The following is a 17415-nucleotide window of genomic DNA, read 5'->3' on the forward strand; positions in this document are numbered from 1 at the left end:
TAGCCTTGTTCACGACGCCATGCTCTGAAAGACCTCCGGCACATTCAGGCAACAAACTCCGTAGCTCCGTAAGCCCTCGCCCGCGGAGTGGGCGGTAATGTACCCTGCATCCATTGCGGAAAAAAAAGCCGCCGTGAAATATTTCAAGTCGATCGCATGTTTTGATGGTCTGGAAAGACGCAATCGCGCGTCATCGCCTGCTGGTTGGGGATCAGTTGTAGTGTGTTGGGTTGCGTTGGTCGGTGACAATCAAATGGAAGTGTCGTGGGCCGAGGGGGAAAACCTTGATCCCACAGTGAAATCACGTGAAACGGAGCCAAGCGGACAGTGCACATCCGTACAGTGTCCATATTTTGAGCACTGTGTATGCTACCTCAGGGATATCACATCCACCGTCGACAACGGCGTTCAATAGTCAAAGTTATATTCATTTGCCTTCGGTGGCATCATGAGTGCCCTAGCCACATGTCAATCCTTAGTCCGAGAAGTATATCGGATATTTCTCAAAAGCAGACGTCACGTCTGTGACCATGTTGAACTGGCAGCTATGAAGCGAGCCAGGAGATGGCTTCTTCATATACGGCAGTCAGCAAATTCTAGAATCCGCCAAGGGTAAGGGTGTCTTGTTTTGCACGTTTGCCTGAATAGGTGTCTTTTGAGTTACTTCTGCGTCCTTCGGGCACTATTCAAATTCCAGTCTGTTGCTCATTTCCTCCCAAGTGCGTCTCGATGGAGCACGCGGAATGTGATCCGAAGTGCCGGCCGCAAGCGCTTGGGCCCCGTAAGCAGTCGCTGCAAGCATGGCAGCTGAGGCTTCCTGAGTGTTGTCCGTGGCAGTTGAGATTTTTGATCAGGTTGAGACATTACCATGCCTTGAGGAATTGGCTGCACCTCGTGAAGCAGTCTCGGCCTGTTGACATGATCACCGAAATGACTGAAGCTGTGTTTAGGATTAACCCCTGCTGCGATGTAAGAGGGCATCGCCCGACTAGAAAGGCTCGTTGCCTGATCAACGCATTTTAACATCATCCCTAGAATGATGTTGAAGGCACAAAGCCTGGAATTGAAAATGATCGTGTGGGCCAAGCCATCCAAAGACCCTGGAGCTAAGGACTCTGGAGAATTCTCAGCTATACAGACGCCACATCCCCGGTAAGTATTACGTCTGGGTTTCGCGTGGTGAATTACAGCTGTTTCTCAATCTGAAAGACAATAGCTTGCGTTGAGTTGAGCTGTAAGGAGAATAGTTGTTGTAATGATCGTGCGGTTGAAGAGAGGTCGGTGTTATCGTGATCTCGAGATGAAGCGATCGTATTGTCCGCATCCGTGTCAGCGGGAATACGTTCAATAAGAACGAATCGGGTCAAAGGACAACGGTCGAAACCGTTACAGATATATTTCGTCGTTTCGCGGGGCTGGCTAAAGTCCCAGCTTATCGGTATGAAGGTATACGGTTGCAGTAATAGTGGAGGGCGGGTATGCTTAGCCTCAGATGCCGCACTCGGGCATCGGTGCCTAACTTCATAGAACGGGGTGATGAATCTTGAATGGAGACAACAGCTTGGTTTTCAGATAGGTAGCAGTTGTGGAGTGTGACACTTGAACCGACGATGCCTCAGCCCTCGGACGTCTGAGAATCGCAAAAGGCTCAATTGAATGACATGACGAGGGCCTAGATCGACATGTCAACTTGGCTCGGGCGGGACCTTAGCGATGGTTGAGATGTCAGTGACAGGAATGTCACAGACCGATTCCCGGACAACCAGGTTTTGCAAGATCAACACAGTAGGTGATGTAAGGGATCGTCGTCTGGCGGGTGTATCCGGACGCATTCGTGGACCATTTCACGATCTTGGCCATTGGGGGCTGAGTTTGCAAGGCGAGATGGAAACAAGACTCCCGCGATGCCTTGGAACTTTGTGTCTTAGGATAGCTAGTGAGAGACTGTGGCAAGATGGGAAGAGGAAAAAACTTCCAAGTGAGACACGACAGTTGGGGGTACCGGGAAATTTTGCTCGGTCAGAACGAAGGACAAATAGAAATTGGCAAAAACGCCATCGCAAGCAACAGCAACTCTGAATCGAGGGTTGCAGAACAAGGCTCGAAGTCTGCAGCTCGCTCGAATTGTTTACACTGATTGGACGCCGTGCACGCGCGTTTCTTTACTCGCTCAATCTCCTGACAGGTCACCCCAGAAAGCAACACTGCGAGTTCGCAGACAGAGTCTGGGGAGCTGGAGTGTCAACCCCGCAAAGACTGTCGTCATTCTGACTAAGCATCTCCAGAGGAAGCTCGCAACAGCTTGCGAGTGCTTTGATCAGGTACCCACAGCTATCAAAATTGCGTGAAGACTGGCGCTGGCGCTACCCGGCCGTCATTCCACAGGTAGCTGCCCCCATGCTGGGTACGGCCCAGGTACCTTGACCAGCCTCCCGTGCGCTTTTCTCTCTGGGGTTTTCTTCGATCTGGCTCAGGATTACGATGTAGAAGCTAGACAGAGGGTCGAAAGCAACCCCAGGGTTCTTTACAAGGCGACTCCTCGGCGTTCGGACGAAGCCAGCAGCATGGAAAAAGTTTTCACTGTTTCCCGTAATAGCAACGGGAATTCTCGCGCGCCAGATATCGGGTTCGTTAGGACTCGTGGCGCATGAAGAGTCGCATTCGGAGAATAAGAGCGGCAACATCACACACGGCGATGCCGCAGGGGACGAGAAGCAAGTCAGCAAACACACACAAGATACAGAGCAGAACAGGAGGTGGAGAGAGAGAGAGAGTACGGATACCGGACGGCGACTCGGCGAGGGCAATATGGGAAAAGAATTTGTTGAGAATGCGCGTGGTCTGGACTTGTACCCCCCTGGTATTGGGTGACCAAAGTCCACCCCAAACTGCACCTCACTGTGGATTCCCGCTAGCGGTAGCTTCAAAAGTTGAAAGTTCAGACAGGCCTAGGGCCCTGTAATATCCGCTGTTATTGTTCCACAGTCATCCCCGGCTCTCCCTCCAGCGTCCATTCATTGCCCATTGAATCGTGCTGCAGCTCCAGTATTCCCCCCCTCTTCACCCGCACTCCGAGGAAACAGACAAGATGGAGACGGGGAAGACGTCCTCTGAGCAGCTTATTCGCAGCAGCAGCTGCTGCTGCTGTTGCCATTCCGTTGCCTGACCACTCCCTCTGACCATTCGTATTCTCCCCGGCCCAGATACCAGAGGAGAGGAGCTAGCTGTTAGAGGTATCGGGGCTAGCGTCGCAGCGAAGCAAGGTACTGCGCAGTACCCGGAACAGTACATGCAGCGAGAAGCTGGGCTGGACCGGACTGGATTGTCCAACCACAACCACACCACCACCTCATCAGGCCAGGCCTGCCAATGCAATGCCCGCGCGCCTTCTCTCACTCTCCCCCAAGACAATCTCGTAGCTAAAACCTTTCTTCCCCGCAAACATCTCCTCTCGGGAGCTCTGGTCTTGCCCTTCTCCTTCCGCCATCCAGCCCTTCTTAAGCCCGCTGTTGTCTGTCTCGCCCAGCATCTCCCACACGCCTTATTGTCTTTAAATCAAAGCCTTGTCCGTCTGCACGCCATCTCGGGAGCTTCCTCAAGCTCCGACGTCCTTCACCTCTCGCCTGCGTCGCCTTGGTTACCTTACCTTGCCTGTCAGTACGCCCTGCATACTTGCGTCATTCAACCTTCAATTGGCTTTCTGCCACTCCACTGCAGCTTTCGCGTTCTTTCTTTACCCTCGCCTTTCGTCGCTGCCATCACTTCTCAAGCTGTTCTCCTCTTCATCTGCACCAACTGACGCTTTGTCAACAGCATCTCCAACCCCCCTTAAGCTTCTACAATGTCCACTCTTCCAGAAGGTACTCGGGACAACCCCGATCGTCCTCCTCGCGACGTCAAGAACCACCTTCTCTTCGAAATCGCAACTGAGGTTGCTCATCGAGGTACCATCCCCACGCCTGACCCCCCGGATCATCGTCTCCGCAGTGGGCTGACCCATTTGTGCCGTGTGCAGTTGGCGGTATCTATTCCGTCATCAAGTCCAAAGCTCCTGTAACCACGGCCGAATATGGCGACCGCTACACCCTCATCGGTCCCTTGAATCACCATTCCGTAAGAGAACGTCTTCTAGATGCCGTAGCTACATTGTATTGACAGGCAGTAGGCTGCTGTTGAGGTTGAGGAGCTTGAACCGACCACTCCCGAACTTGCTGCCACGATTCAGTCCATGAGGGACCGTGGCATTGGCATCCTCTACGGTCGATGGCTCATTGATGGCGCTCCTCGAGTTCTGCTCATTGACACCAAGACTGCGTACCATTTCTTGGACGAGTGGAAGACCGACTTGTGGAACGTCGCCAGCATCCCCTCGCCACCCAATGATGATGAAACGAACGAAGCTGTCGTTTTCGGATACCTTGTCGCGTGGTTTTTGGGCGAGGTAAGCTGCTTCCAGATAACTCAAGGATGAAGCTGACCAATTCCCCAGTTTGTCTGCCACGAGAAGAGCAAAGCCGTCATTGCGCATTTCCACGAATGGCTTGCCGGCGTGGCTCTGCCCCTGACGAAGAAGCGCCGCATCGACGTGACCACCATCTTCACGACGCACGCAACGCTTTTGGGAAGATACCTTTGCGCTGGTTCTGTAGACTTCTACAACAACCTGCAATGGTTCGATGTTGACGCTGAAGCCGGAAAGCGTGGCATTTACCACCGCTACTGCATCGAGCGCGCTGCCGCGCACGCCTGCGATGTCTTCACTACCGTCTCTCATATCACCGCATACGAAAGCGAGCACTTGCTCAAGCGGAAACCCGATGGCGTGCTGCCCAATGGACTGAACGTCACCAAGTTTTCCGCCATGCACGAGTTTCAAAACCTGCACCAGCAAGCCAAGGAGAAGATCCACGATTTCGTGCGCGGACACTTTTACGGCCACTACGACTTCGACCCCGAGAACACCCTTTACTTCTTCACGGCCGGACGGTACGAGTTCAGAAATAAGGGTGTTGATATGTTCATCGAGTCATTGGCTCGCTTGAACCACCGCCTCAAGGTTGCCGGCAGCAAGATGACTGTTGTTGCCTTTGTTATCATGCCGGCCCAGACCACCTCGTTGACGGTCGAAGCGCTCAAGGGGCAGGCTGTTATCAAGTCTCTGCGTGATACCGTCGATATTATCGAGAAAGGCATTGGACGCCGTATTTTCGAGCGCTCCCTCAAGTGGCACGACGGTGACCCGATGCCTGATGAGAAGGAGCTCATCAGCAGCCAGGATCGTGTCCTGATCCGCAGGCGTCTGTTTGCGATGAAGCGCCACGGCCTTCCCCCTATCGTCACCCACAACATGATCAGCGACAGCGAAGATCCCATTCTGAACCAGATCAGACGGGTACAGCTCTTCAACCACCCTACAGACCGTGTCAAGATTGTGTTCCACCCTGAGTTCTTGAACTCAGCTAACCCGGTACTGCCCTTGGACTATGACGAGTTCGTGCGCGGGACACACATGGGCATTTTCGCGTCCTACTACGAGCCGTGGGGTTACACTCCGGCCGAGTGCACCGTCATGGGTGTTCCCAGTATCACGACGAACTTGTCTGGCTTCGGGTGCTACATGGAGGAGCTGATTGAGAATTCAAGCGACTATGGTATCTACATTGTCGACCGCCGCACGAAGGGTGTTGATGATTCCGTAAACCAGCTCACCACTCACATGTTTGACTTCTGTCAAAAGAGCCGTCGCCAACGTATCAACCAGCGTAACCGCACGGAGCGTCTTAGCGACCTGCTAGACTGGAAGAGAATGGGAATGGAGTACGTCAAGGCCCGTCAATTGGCGCTGCGCCGAGCCTACCCTGGCTCGTTCAGCGGCGATGAGGAGGAGGACTTCATCCCGGGTGTCGAGCAGAAGATCTCACGGCCATTCTCGGTGCCTGGCTCTCCTAGGGATCGTACTGGCATGATGACTCCTGGTGATTTTGCCAGCTTGCAGGAGGGCAGGGAGGGACTGAACACCGAGGACTATGTCGCTTGGAAGTTGCCGTGAGTCTTATCAAGTTACCCATACCGTGAAGGAGGCTAACAAGCATTTGCAGTGAGGAGGAAGACCCCGATGAATACCCGTTCCCGCTCACCCTCCGTGCCAAGCGTCCCTCGGGCCCTGCTAGCCCTCTCGACGGAGTGCAGCTCAACGGCAACTGATTGACAAAACACTTCTCATCAACAACCACAAGACATGATTCATGTCAGGAAGATGTGATACGGGGGACGAAGAGGGGTCACAACCGAGATATGTACAAAGCGATACCGGGTGGTTGAGTGTGGGTGTCACAGCCTCTTGGCCAGCCTGTCGCAAATGACGATTCTATATATGGACATGGACGTAATGGGATGCTAAGAGAAATGGAAAGGTGAAAGGCGAGGCAGAAGAATAGGGTAGGGCTTGTGGACCGACTGCATGGATGAACATGGATATGTACGAGCAGAGTAGCATACTGAGCATTAGATTGGTTTAAGGTGATTCCTTTATGGAAGAGATAGTGGACAAAATGACACTGCATTACCTGCCGATTGGGCTTTATTTCACGGTAGCATTTAAGGTGCCACGACGCATCGGTGGGCGGTTGGAGGGAGGCGCAAGGCAGCACGCCAGCAAAGCGCAAGGCGTGGTGTTTCGTTTCAAGAGTAGAGAATCGGCTGGGCACCAAGGGTAAGAGTGATGAGCAGTGAATCGACGCGTGCTCGTTGCTCCAGGACTCAGGGGCCGCTGCGGATCCAAGGGCATGAGCAGCGAATCAGGGGAATGTCGTTTTCCTTCCCCACACGCTGATGGCCGCTGCGCCCAGGGGTCCCTAGAAGTGTAGGGCGCCTCGCAGTGGAGAGGAAGCTGAATGAGGGGGACCAAGGAGGTTAGTTTGCACCAAGGAGCCACTAAAAGTTCCCCTGGTAGCCGCTTCCCGCGGTCGCATCGCTCGAGCCTTTGTTCCAATGGCCCTCCATCTTTGTTCGGTTTGCTTGGTGATTTCCCACCTGCATGTAGAGTGAAATTTATAGCAACACACAAGGCCAACGTTGGTTGGTGTCCGTACCAACCAGAGCTACTACTGGTTGCGGATATCCGGACTTTTTCATCTGAAGTTTGGAAAAAGGGGGCACGCATGGCTCCTGCCATTTTGGGGGGCGATGACTTACCGGGAAATCCCAGACAAAACCGTTGGCACCTCCCCCAAAAGCAGGCAAGCCTGCCCGAACTTTGCCTGGAAGGTATTACGGCGCATACCACCTCACCACCACCTCCCTACTTAAGACGGGCAACCACAGGAAACCCCTCGTTTGCAGAGCGAGAGCCGTCGAGCACACGGCGACAAAGATAAAAAGCTGACCGAGCCACCAGACCTACAAAGTTTGGTTCGTGGTAGCGTTGGCCCTGCCGCAGTAAGCCTCGCTCGCTGCTCACTGCCCGCTGCCGCACCCAAGTCCATCGCACCAAACACCGGCGCCGACGCCGATCGGTCAAATGCGACTGCAGACCCGTTGATTTAATATATTAATCCCCTAATACCACCCTCGTCGCGCCGACGCCGCCCTTCCTTCTCCCTCCAACATGAAGTTCGCCATTCGGCCATTACCAAAAATGAGGTTCTTCAAGAAGGATAAGGACAAGAAGAAGCAGCACGTGCAGAGTCACTCTCAGTCCCACGACATTGCCGACCACCAGCTGTCCAAGTACTCCAACCAGGTCCAGCAGAACTTCCGCAACAACACCTCGCCTCTCTACTTACCAAGCCGCGCCTCCACCTTCCTCCTCGAAAATTTGCCAAAGGATATTCTTCCGCGCATATTCGCCTTCGTCTGCCCGCACACCCAAGATGAGACCTACGAGACCTGCGAAACGAGCGCCATCTTCGACGCCTGCATGCTATGCGACTTGAGAGATCTCGCAAGCTGCGCACGGGTCAGTTGGAAATGGAACTCAGTCGCCAACGCCGCCTTGTAAGCAAGCCCCCCTCCCCCTTCTCCCGAGGCTGAGATGTCGGGCTTTTGGCTAATAGTTGTCTCCATACAGGTATCACAGCATTCGAATCGACGCCGTTCACTACTGCCCCCGCGAAATCTACCTTTCCGAGCAGCGGAAGCGGAAAACCTTCTTCAAGCGCAATGCCGACCCCGAAGATACCCCAACTGTTCGCCTGAAGTTGCTCTGTCGGACGCTGCGTGAAGACCCCACCCGCTTTGGCTCGAGAGTTCGATACTTCAAGGTGCCCTACATGCTCCGTGAGGCTGCCACGGCAGACCTGGCCCGCATCATCCACGTGCTCCCGAATCTTCTCTATGTCGACCTCCCCGAGGGTCTTTTCTCCGACGAGCACGGCTATGCAACCCTTCGACTTGAAGTCGAGGCTAGATGCCGCGACATCCGAAAGATGTCATACCATGGAGGCTCCGAGAGCAGCTTGTCCAAGCTGGCCAATGGCGGTATCTGGCAGAATCTGGAGGTTCTGGAGCTGCACAAGATCAATATGGACCCCTTCGTACTGCGGCATGCGTTGGCCAATCTTGGAAAGCTCCGTGCACTCAAGGTGATGGACTCTCACGCTTTCTCAGACGACGTGTTCTCCCGCAACGAGGACTTACCTCCATTCCCGGCCCTGGAGGAGCTGATCCTCAGCAACACCCCATCTGTCACTGCCGCGGGTCTGGTCGAGTACTTCAGCCGTCCCGACACTCGCAACATCCTTACCGTTCTCTCTCTGCTGAACACGGGTGTCCATCCAGCAACGTTGGCTGAAATTCTACTTGCGGCCCAGAGTCTACAGACACTTGCAATTGAGGCTGCGGTGAGCGAGGCCTTCAAGAGCGGACCGAAAACGAGACGGCTTGCGTCAACCTCTCTGGAGTCGCTCCGCTTCGAGATCACCGCCGCCAAGTCAGCAGGACCTTTCTCCAGTGTGACTGCCAGCTACTACACATATCTAGCTGCATCTCTCAGAGGCAATGGTATGCCCAACCTGAGAGATGTCTACGTCTTGGACGAGTACTTCCAGGACGAGCTAGAGGGCCTGCCGCGGCCCCAAGCACCATTCTCGTTTGGCGGAAATGCTAGGCCTAAGTCCTCCCATTCGGTCACATCCCACCGGCCCATGTCGGGCATGCCCAGCGGCGGCCGCGGCGGCCTTGCCCCTCCCAATAGCGGTGGAATGGCAATTCCCCGGCCCTTTGCAGCGGCCTCCAACGTCCGCGCGTCACAACGTTTTAGCTCGACGAATCCTTTCGCTGGAACCGGTCCGCTCTCTCATCCTTTGACCATCTACTGCAAGGCAGACGACGCCCTCGATTGGTCCTCAGTGATGCTTCAGCCAACGGCCCCGGTTAGTGGCCATCGCCGAGGCGGTAGCATGAGCGCACACGGTGACCGGCCGATTAGTTCCTATGGCCTCGGTGCAGACATTGCAGGTTCTGGATGGAACACCGCCGCGGCGAGAAAGAGCGTTATGGTGGGCAACGGGGCGGGTATGTTCATGGCCATCCCCAGCCAAAGCACAGGCGGAAGCAAGGGAAGTGACGAGGACTACTGGCCGAGACCGAGCACGGCCAACAATGAGAAGAAGTCTGCGGACTTGTGGCGGTAAATCACGGGCTGGTCACACAGAGGGGAGGAATGGTATGATGTCTCTCATTTCATGAGACACGATATTTCGCCAATGGCGAGGCTGCACAGAGACGCTTTGATGACGAGGGTTGGAAAGGGACAGACACACCGAGAAGGTCGGTGGGGGTCAAAAACTTGGCGGGTCACTCAATTTGCTTTTTTCTCACATCTTCTTGCTTTTCGACTCGGGCTTAGGATGCTCTACCGCTGCTACGCTTGTAACAATACTATACCCCGACGGTTTATGGAGTAAAGAGAGGTCCTGTGGCACAGTTTTAGTTGAAGCATTTCGATACCGAGCAGATCACCGGTGACATGCCAAATGTAAAATCCGCTTGCCTTGCCTGCAAGGGAGTTGCGGTGAGTCAAAGCCATTTGTTCCTTAGTACTCTGGGTGCACAAATTGCCATGTTTTAGGTACGGTTGTTGTATTGGGCATCAATACCTGCGATTCTCGTCGTTTTTCAGCAGTGTAAGTATGATGTGAGAATAAATATTATCAACAGCTCGAAAGCGACTATCAAGAAACATGGCTCGGTTTCATAGCAAAAACTGGGAACCTTGAGCAGGTGAGTGCTCATATTCAACGTGTATAGCCCAAATGCCGTGTTAGTCACGACACTCATGCCCGACCCCCTGTGAGTCCACCCACGGCCTGTCTACGTTAAAGGCTACATTTAATAACTCAGTATTGGAAGCGTTTAGACTTGGCCTGTTAACAATGATGACCCGTTGCAATTGGGACCGAAACAATATCCAAGGAAATCGTGCCCGGCAAAGGACGTGAGTTGGGATCTTCTTGGTGGGCTTTCATGTTGTTTTTCAGCGCTTCGTCGTCACTCATTTTGCTCCCGAGTATTCGGTCCGTGACAACTCAGCGAGCAAGATTTCGGGTTGTTTTTGTTCTTCCAAATGCTCATTCTATTCATCATCGAGCTGCCTCTTTCGATTCTACCGTATCGTTTACGAGTTTTGGCGATGTAGCTCAGCTATTCGGAGACATGGTGGAATACAAAAGGTGCGAATCTGATAGCCAGTCGTTGATCCATAGATGATCTGTTTGTACTGCCAAGTTTCTCTTTTCCTCGACAGCTTCTGGCGGTGTGGATTCACAATATGCTCCGAGTCGCATGTCGAGCCTAGCAACATTGATCCGGGACTCCTGAGGTGACTGTCTCTGGTTATCATGGGCTATTCACAGTGGGATACGTGAGGAGTGATGCCACTTTCCCTACATGATGTTCCGTGTAATCGCAGGTCAAACGTCAGTTCGTCCAAGTTGGACATTCTGGCTTCAGGTCAAATATGTAATACCCACACCCGGTGCGAAAGACAAGTCATTGAAAATTGCTATTCACTTTGATAAGAGCTGTCTTAATACAGCCGTGGTTCAAATTATGAGAATAGTCGTTCCGCGAATGAATCGGTATAGTAGATTGATCTTGCGAGAGATATCAGGTGCTGACGTCGGCCGCACGAGAGGCATGTAGAATAGCTCCAGGGACGTGGGACGCAACCACTTTCGACGTACGCCTAGCTATAAACACCTGAGCGCCATTTTGGGCAACCCCCCGAATGGAAATAAATGTCCCTAGCGAATTCGGGGATAGTCTTATGCGTGAGATGATGCCGGATCTCAAAATATTGAACTCGTTTAATCAAAAAACCTAGCAAATCCGGGTCCCGTCACCCATCCTATCCCCGAGCGTATTCAAAGTCTTAGGACGGCAAAATGGGAGAACGCCGCTGCCACACTCCGTGAACTTTGCAGTCATTTTCAGCGTTCAAGTAGAGAACAGCGTTTTATGCGGTGGTTTTCATCGCAGACACGGGAGAGAAAGACCTGCATTGCTTGAACTAGTATGATGCATTTGATGGCAGTTATATTGGTTTGAAAAGCCCCTCTGAGAACTGCGTGTGCTGCAGGACTAATAAGAGGCTGGCAGACGCTGATGTGAACGATGTGAATATGAATAATATCATGTTCTCACCAGCACTGCTTGATGGAATCCAATGGATGCCCTGAATGGGTGCGTATTTCCCTTGGTCTCATGCAAGCACAATGTCCCGGAGGCATGTACAGCACGGGGTCGACACCCTCCTTTAAAGCCCTATTGGTCAGGTTTCATAGCAACCAGGTATCTTCTGTGTCTTCTGGCATCTTTCTCCTTGATGTAGTCAATGTAATAGGCTGGGAGTGTTCTCGGAGACAACGTCTTGTTGGCGGGAACCGGCAAAAAGCGGTTGCATTTGCATGGTTGTGTTCTTTGGTTTACTAGGCAAGGAAACGCCCTCCATACTTGCCAGTCCGCAAGACTAATTTCTGCCATATCCAGACTGCTGACCAGCTAAATGGCTAAGAAGATAAGTTACATCGGCCGATGGAAGCACGAGCCCCTCGCTGGGTGATGCTACTTCCTGACTTTGTTGATGGACACGAACTACATGGGGGCGCAACTCACAGTGTCCGCCATCCCCCAGGAACAAAGAAGCCTAGAAAGCTGTATGTTTGAGTCTCTGTTCCGTAATCAAACCAGAACAATTTCATTCTCTTGATGCCCTAATGTTTACGTCGGTGTTGGTCGATAACCATCGGGCTTCACCATTAGAAATAGTGTATAAACATACACCAGATGTGTTAGTACAGAATTCGCTAATAAAATCGTCGGTGGATTAGAAGACAGACTCAAGTGCAAAATCTCAGACCTGTCTCTAGAGTGAATGCTGGCCATTCATGTTACTTCCTGGCTCGGACGCGGTCTTGCTGGATAAAACACCAAGAATACATGACAGAAACTGATGACGGCCGACACCACAGGTTGCTCCTATGTTGATGGGATGATTCGTGGCGAAATACAAGAACGCTAACAGTTAGTACTTGGTCGTATGATGAGGTCTAACGAGAGCCTAGTAAGCTTGTGATTGTTTACCCATGGTCGTAGGTTGTGGAAGCCAACGATCAGCGTGTTCTGAACCGCGTTTTCATACAAGGTGTAGTCGACATTGTAAGACTATCAAGAAAGCCTAAATGAGGTCTCATACTCCTTATTTCCGGCCGATAAGTTGTTCACAACGATGAACGTGAGTCAAGGCTGAACAAGGTCGGATGGTCACCCTGTCGGCATAGGCTTGCAGACGTTCATATCGTCAAATCATGCTTCAGCCGAAGGAGCCTTCTGAGAGTCGGCTATCTTCTTAGGCCATTCTTGGCATTGGTTCTGATCAAAAACACGGTAATCACTGCGCTGGATGAGTCCGTCAAATAAAGCTGTACGTCCCCTGGCTGATCTACAACTTCCAACGTGTGCGGCCGAGTAAGAAATCTCAGCCTATTGCTCCAACTACAGAGTCTATTTTCGACCTCATCCTTTCGGACGGACGAGTTCCCCGGTCTAATACACGGTGATTTCAAGTCGAGACAAACCTTAGGATCAACAACCGAGACAGTCTGTGATTCAGCTTGTATATCACAAGCCTCCATGTTTACATACATGCTTGGCGGAGTTCCGATGTCTTCATTGCTTTTTTACTTGCGTTATTTCTCCGGTCCCGCCTCCCCGTTTGCTTCTTCAACCGGTACCAGCTTTTCACCATGGCAATGAGACAACGGGCCGATGCCGCACGCAGAGGCTGAACACATTGTATTTCCCAGGCAAATGAGTTGCGGGAATATGTCTGGGCTGCAAAATTTTATCTCGAGGCAGACGTGGCGGGTTGGCAGTTTTTCTCAGTGTCCTTACTGGCTTGATGCACATGAAATTACTCGAAAAAAGCCTGTAGAGTTGCAAACCTGGTACCAACACGTCTAGAACTTGGCTGGCATCGCATACGGGCTGTCCAAATGATTCACCAAGGTAAGAAACTCGCTGTGCTTCACCACAGAAACTTCCAGCACTTCGCTCGTGGTGATAGTAACCTTTACCGTGGGATCGAATGACACCTCAGCGACGGGTAAGCTGTACTGTGTGACCTCATCCACCGACAAAACAATCGCGGCTTACTACAACGACCTACTAGTAGCGGCACCAATAGCCTCGCTGCATCCCGCATAATGCTCTTCCAAGCCTCACCTAGGACGGGGTTGGTCCTTTAGTCAAGCAAGGTGAGCAACTCACGCAATGTCAACAGTAGAGCCAACAAAGCTACCGTCCAAGGCCGCGTAGCCCACCGATCTCCCTTGCGTGCAAAAAAAAGCAAGGCATCATCATCAGAGATGCACGTCTTCCATTCTGCCTTTCTTTTTGGCGAGCATAGCATCTCTCTCGTCAAATCCTTGTCAGACCCTGCATGCAGCTCGGGCTCGGTTGGATATCTCGGCTGACACAATCCAGACCACGGGTCAGCCCAGCCCAGGTTGCGGGCTCAAGCACGATGATACACGCATGCAGATAGAAGTCTGTCTCCTTCCCTCTCTCTGAGCAGGCCCCGGTACTTTGGGACGGATCGACGTGTGGGTTGGACTGACGAGAGCCCAGAACCACGGCAGGCATGCAGTCAATCCGTCAACGGCTTTTGGCTTGGGAGGGTGGGATGTTGGATGGATGATGTGTGGTGAGCAGATAGGCGACGTCACGGTGCAGTTCCCGCGCATCCCACGATTCGAACACTCACGCGTCGGGCCAGGATCTTTGGCAATCCTTGGGAAAGGGTATCAAAGCTAGGCTATCGCATGCATTGAAGTATCTCAAAACTTGCGGAAAAAAGGCTGCACTGTGTCGCGAAAGTACACACAAGATTCATCACATCAAGTTGGGTGCCATGGAACGGGCGTTTGGTGGGCCGTATGAGGTATGGGCGGGCAACACGCAAAACCACGCACCCAGAATCAAGAGAAGAAATCTAGAACCAGGCTAGCGAGAAACAATGTGATTGTGCCAATGTGGGTATTTTAGCCGTGCGGCTATGGCGAAACGTAATGTCTCTCTCTTGTCTCTGTGTTAGTCCCATGGCGGCGAGACATGGAAACCTGCCTGTGCATGTTATTTTGACTTTGTTGTGAATGACATCGAAATGTGGGCTTACTTCACACCAACCACCCCGGGAAATCCTGATGAAATCGTTAGCCTGAGCTTGTTTCCCGTGCATATCTGCTATCAAGAAGGTTTGCGGACAGCTGTCAGCGGTCAGTGACGTCCAGCATTCGTGGGCGGCGTCGCTGTGGGGTGGAGAACGAGAGTGAGGCAAGCTGCAGGGGATGATGTCATCTCTTGCCGTCTTGCGTTCCCCGATGCTGGAACTTTGCTTTTTCCGTTTTGCGTCTCTTTTATGGAGACTCTGGCTTCCGGGCACGGTGCGCGCGGTGCCGGGCTCAGGGAGGAAGAGGAATGCGGAGGCGGAGACGCGGGTGCGGAGAAAGCTGGCCTCGAGTCCCCACTGGTCCGATCCCCGTGGTGTTGGGCACCGAGTGGATACCTGCTGGGCTCGTTTCAAATACATCCCTTGGTATCAAACCGCATTGGAGAGCACCATTTAGAGAACGGAAAAGTTGGACGTTAGTGATGTCGTCGACGGGGTCGGTCACAGTGCATTATTGCGATGTTTGCCACGCCTGAGTCGCATGCGTGACGGCGGTGGCATTCGGGTTCGTTATTGACGGGTGCAACGCTCTAGGTTGCGATATTACGACCGTCTTTGCTATGTTTCGATCCGTTTCAGCGCTGGAAGGAAAAATGGCTTTGGTGGGGTTTGAGACAGACGGCAGGTCCGAACCGTTTATGCTATGGTCGAGAGGGGACGCTGGAGTACGACGCTGATGATAACCCCGTGTTCCGGAACTGAATCGTGGGATAAAGGTAGAACTCTCCGATGTCGACAAAACCTACCACCACGGCTAGTTTGCCGACGTCAACGCGCTGTCTAGATCGCTGTGCATTTTGCCAATGAAGCTGCCTGTCCTTGTCGAAGGCAGCCTTGTCAACGGCTGCGGTACATCTTCGAGACAGTGCACGAAAACAATGCCACGATGGCATTCCAACCGCCCCCAGGGCCGAGAGCGAAGCTGACAGTCAACTGCGCGTGTCAGCACCGTAATCCAGCTCGGATGAGCCCAGCCGAGCAGGCGAACACCAGCTGGCAAGGAACCATAGCTTGTTGCCTACTTGTCAATTTGTCTCCAGCCAAAATTAGGCAAATCATACGCAGGCAGCTCCAAGAAGGACACAGCCGTTGCCTCCATCCTTCCCGAGTGCGACTACTGCAAACGCGCGTGAATGCATCCGAGCCGCCCCCATCGATACGTCTGACAAGCGCACTCAACTCACTACTGCGGCTGTGCGAGCGCGGAAAAGGCAGACCATCACCGCTACTGTAGTACTGCGTGCGGCGTACGTGCGTGCCGCCTCCTTAACGGGCCTTTGGCAAGACACCCCCAAGGCTTGGAGAAAGGCACCATCTCCACCGTCAGAAATCAAATGAGGGCAGTAATTTTTCTGCCTCCAAGGAATCTCCTATGTCCTCCAACCCATTTTAGGTTGATGTTGGACGAACTAGGGAAATTGGAGACATGGTGTTGAATCCTGCCCACCTCCATGCGGGAGGCTGCGCCACGTCCCGTGGGTATTAGGCAGACAGAAATAACGTCTTGGTCTACCTGTCGGCCACCTCGGAAACCCCAACTAAGCCATGGAAAGAATACCAGAAGAGAAAGCTTAGGGAAATAATAAGACGAGTAAATTGCTTGTTCCATAGATAATGCTCATGTGGCCGCTGTGATTTCCAGGAATGTGAAAGGATGACAGGACGAAAGCATAGCCTCATTGCCGAATTTCGAGGCGGATGACATCCTATCTATCCGTCTTTTTAGCCTGATGTAAGCATCCGAACGAAGGAAACGATTGAAAAAAGTTAAGCACTACCAGATCAGGCACACATTTCTCCTGTAAGGTCAGTTATCGCACTGCACCCCCATCAGCCGCAGACATCGGACAACAGCCTTCAACTCAGCGGCATCGCGGGGTGGTCGGGGATGTCGGTCTCATTGGACGACGGACCCACACCGTCTGCCGCCGGCGCCGAGTGAAGCCTCCCCGGCTGAAATCAAATCTATCCGATGACCATGCTGTGTGGGATCGCAAGCGTGCACACCCAAGTAGACAGCGGTAATGGCTTACGGCCCATGATATGCAGTGCTATGCCAAGTTGATCGTAGTGACGATGGTCTCATGCCATGCCCAAGCCTTGAAACGGCAACCCTGTGCTACGTGATGTAGCACATGCCAAAGCTGTGATACAGAGCCCGTAGCGCTCGTTGAAAACACCGTCCAATGGTTCCAGACGGGTCGGTCAGCGGCAACAACATGAGACGGGGAGCCACGTAAGGCTGGAAAGGGATAGCATCCCATGTTAGAAGGAGGGCACAAGATGGGATGGGATTGGGAGAGGGGTTTGTACCGCTTTGCTCCCGAGCAGATCTGTTGTTTCTGGTTCCGGGGGCACACGTTGCGGCAAGTGTATCATTCTCCGGGTTCCGCGTCGATCATACAGAGCCCAGCGCGGTGGTCGGGCTCCGGGTTCGCTGGCGGTTCTCCTGGCCGTGGCGAGTGATGTTTTGGCAGATGTGTTTCCTGAGAAAATGGACTCTCATGACAGCAGTAACCGGGCAGCCATGCGTCACCCTTGGAAAGAAAGTCCCGGTAGGTATTCGCGCCGTCGGGTGCCGTTTAGGCCCTGCATCGGTACGTTGAACACACAGTGAACGACGACAGCCATACGTGAGTGGCCGATCGTCGGCCACCGGCGATGTGGAGGCGATTTGCCCAGCGCAC

General features: G+C 52.9%; 2 protein-coding genes across 2 annotated transcripts; both read left to right on the forward strand.

Annotated features, from left to right (window-relative positions):
* Nucleotides 1-3289: 3289 nt before the first annotated feature.
* On the forward strand, nucleotides 3290-6204 carry gsy-1 (Glycogen [starch] synthase; the record flags this gene model as incomplete). The annotated part of the gene is made up of 7 exons (XM_066151120.1): nucleotides 3290-3653; nucleotides 3814-3860; nucleotides 3902-3944; nucleotides 4016-4113; nucleotides 4166-4441; nucleotides 4490-6045; nucleotides 6099-6204. 7 exons carry the CDS (start codon nucleotides 3290-3292, stop codon nucleotides 6202-6204), a joined length of 2490 nt encoding a protein of 829 aa, XP_066009526.1.
* A 1432-nt stretch (nucleotides 6205-7636) lies between these two features.
* CGGC5_v003396 (uncharacterized protein) lies at nucleotides 7637-9632 on the forward strand (the record flags this gene model as incomplete). Its single annotated transcript, XM_032022494.1, has 2 exons — nucleotides 7637-7995; nucleotides 8069-9632. 2 exons carry the CDS (start codon nucleotides 7637-7639, stop codon nucleotides 9630-9632), a joined length of 1923 nt encoding a protein of 640 aa, XP_031880660.1.
* Between the last annotated feature and the right edge of the window lie 7783 nt (nucleotides 9633-17415).

The sequence above is a fragment of the Colletotrichum fructicola genome, assembly GCF_000319635.2.
Source record: "Colletotrichum fructicola Nara gc5 chromosome Unknown KSG_Nara_v1_contig02, whole genome shotgun sequence".
NCBI classification, from domain to species: domain Eukaryota; kingdom Fungi; phylum Ascomycota; class Sordariomycetes; order Glomerellales; family Glomerellaceae; genus Colletotrichum; species Colletotrichum fructicola.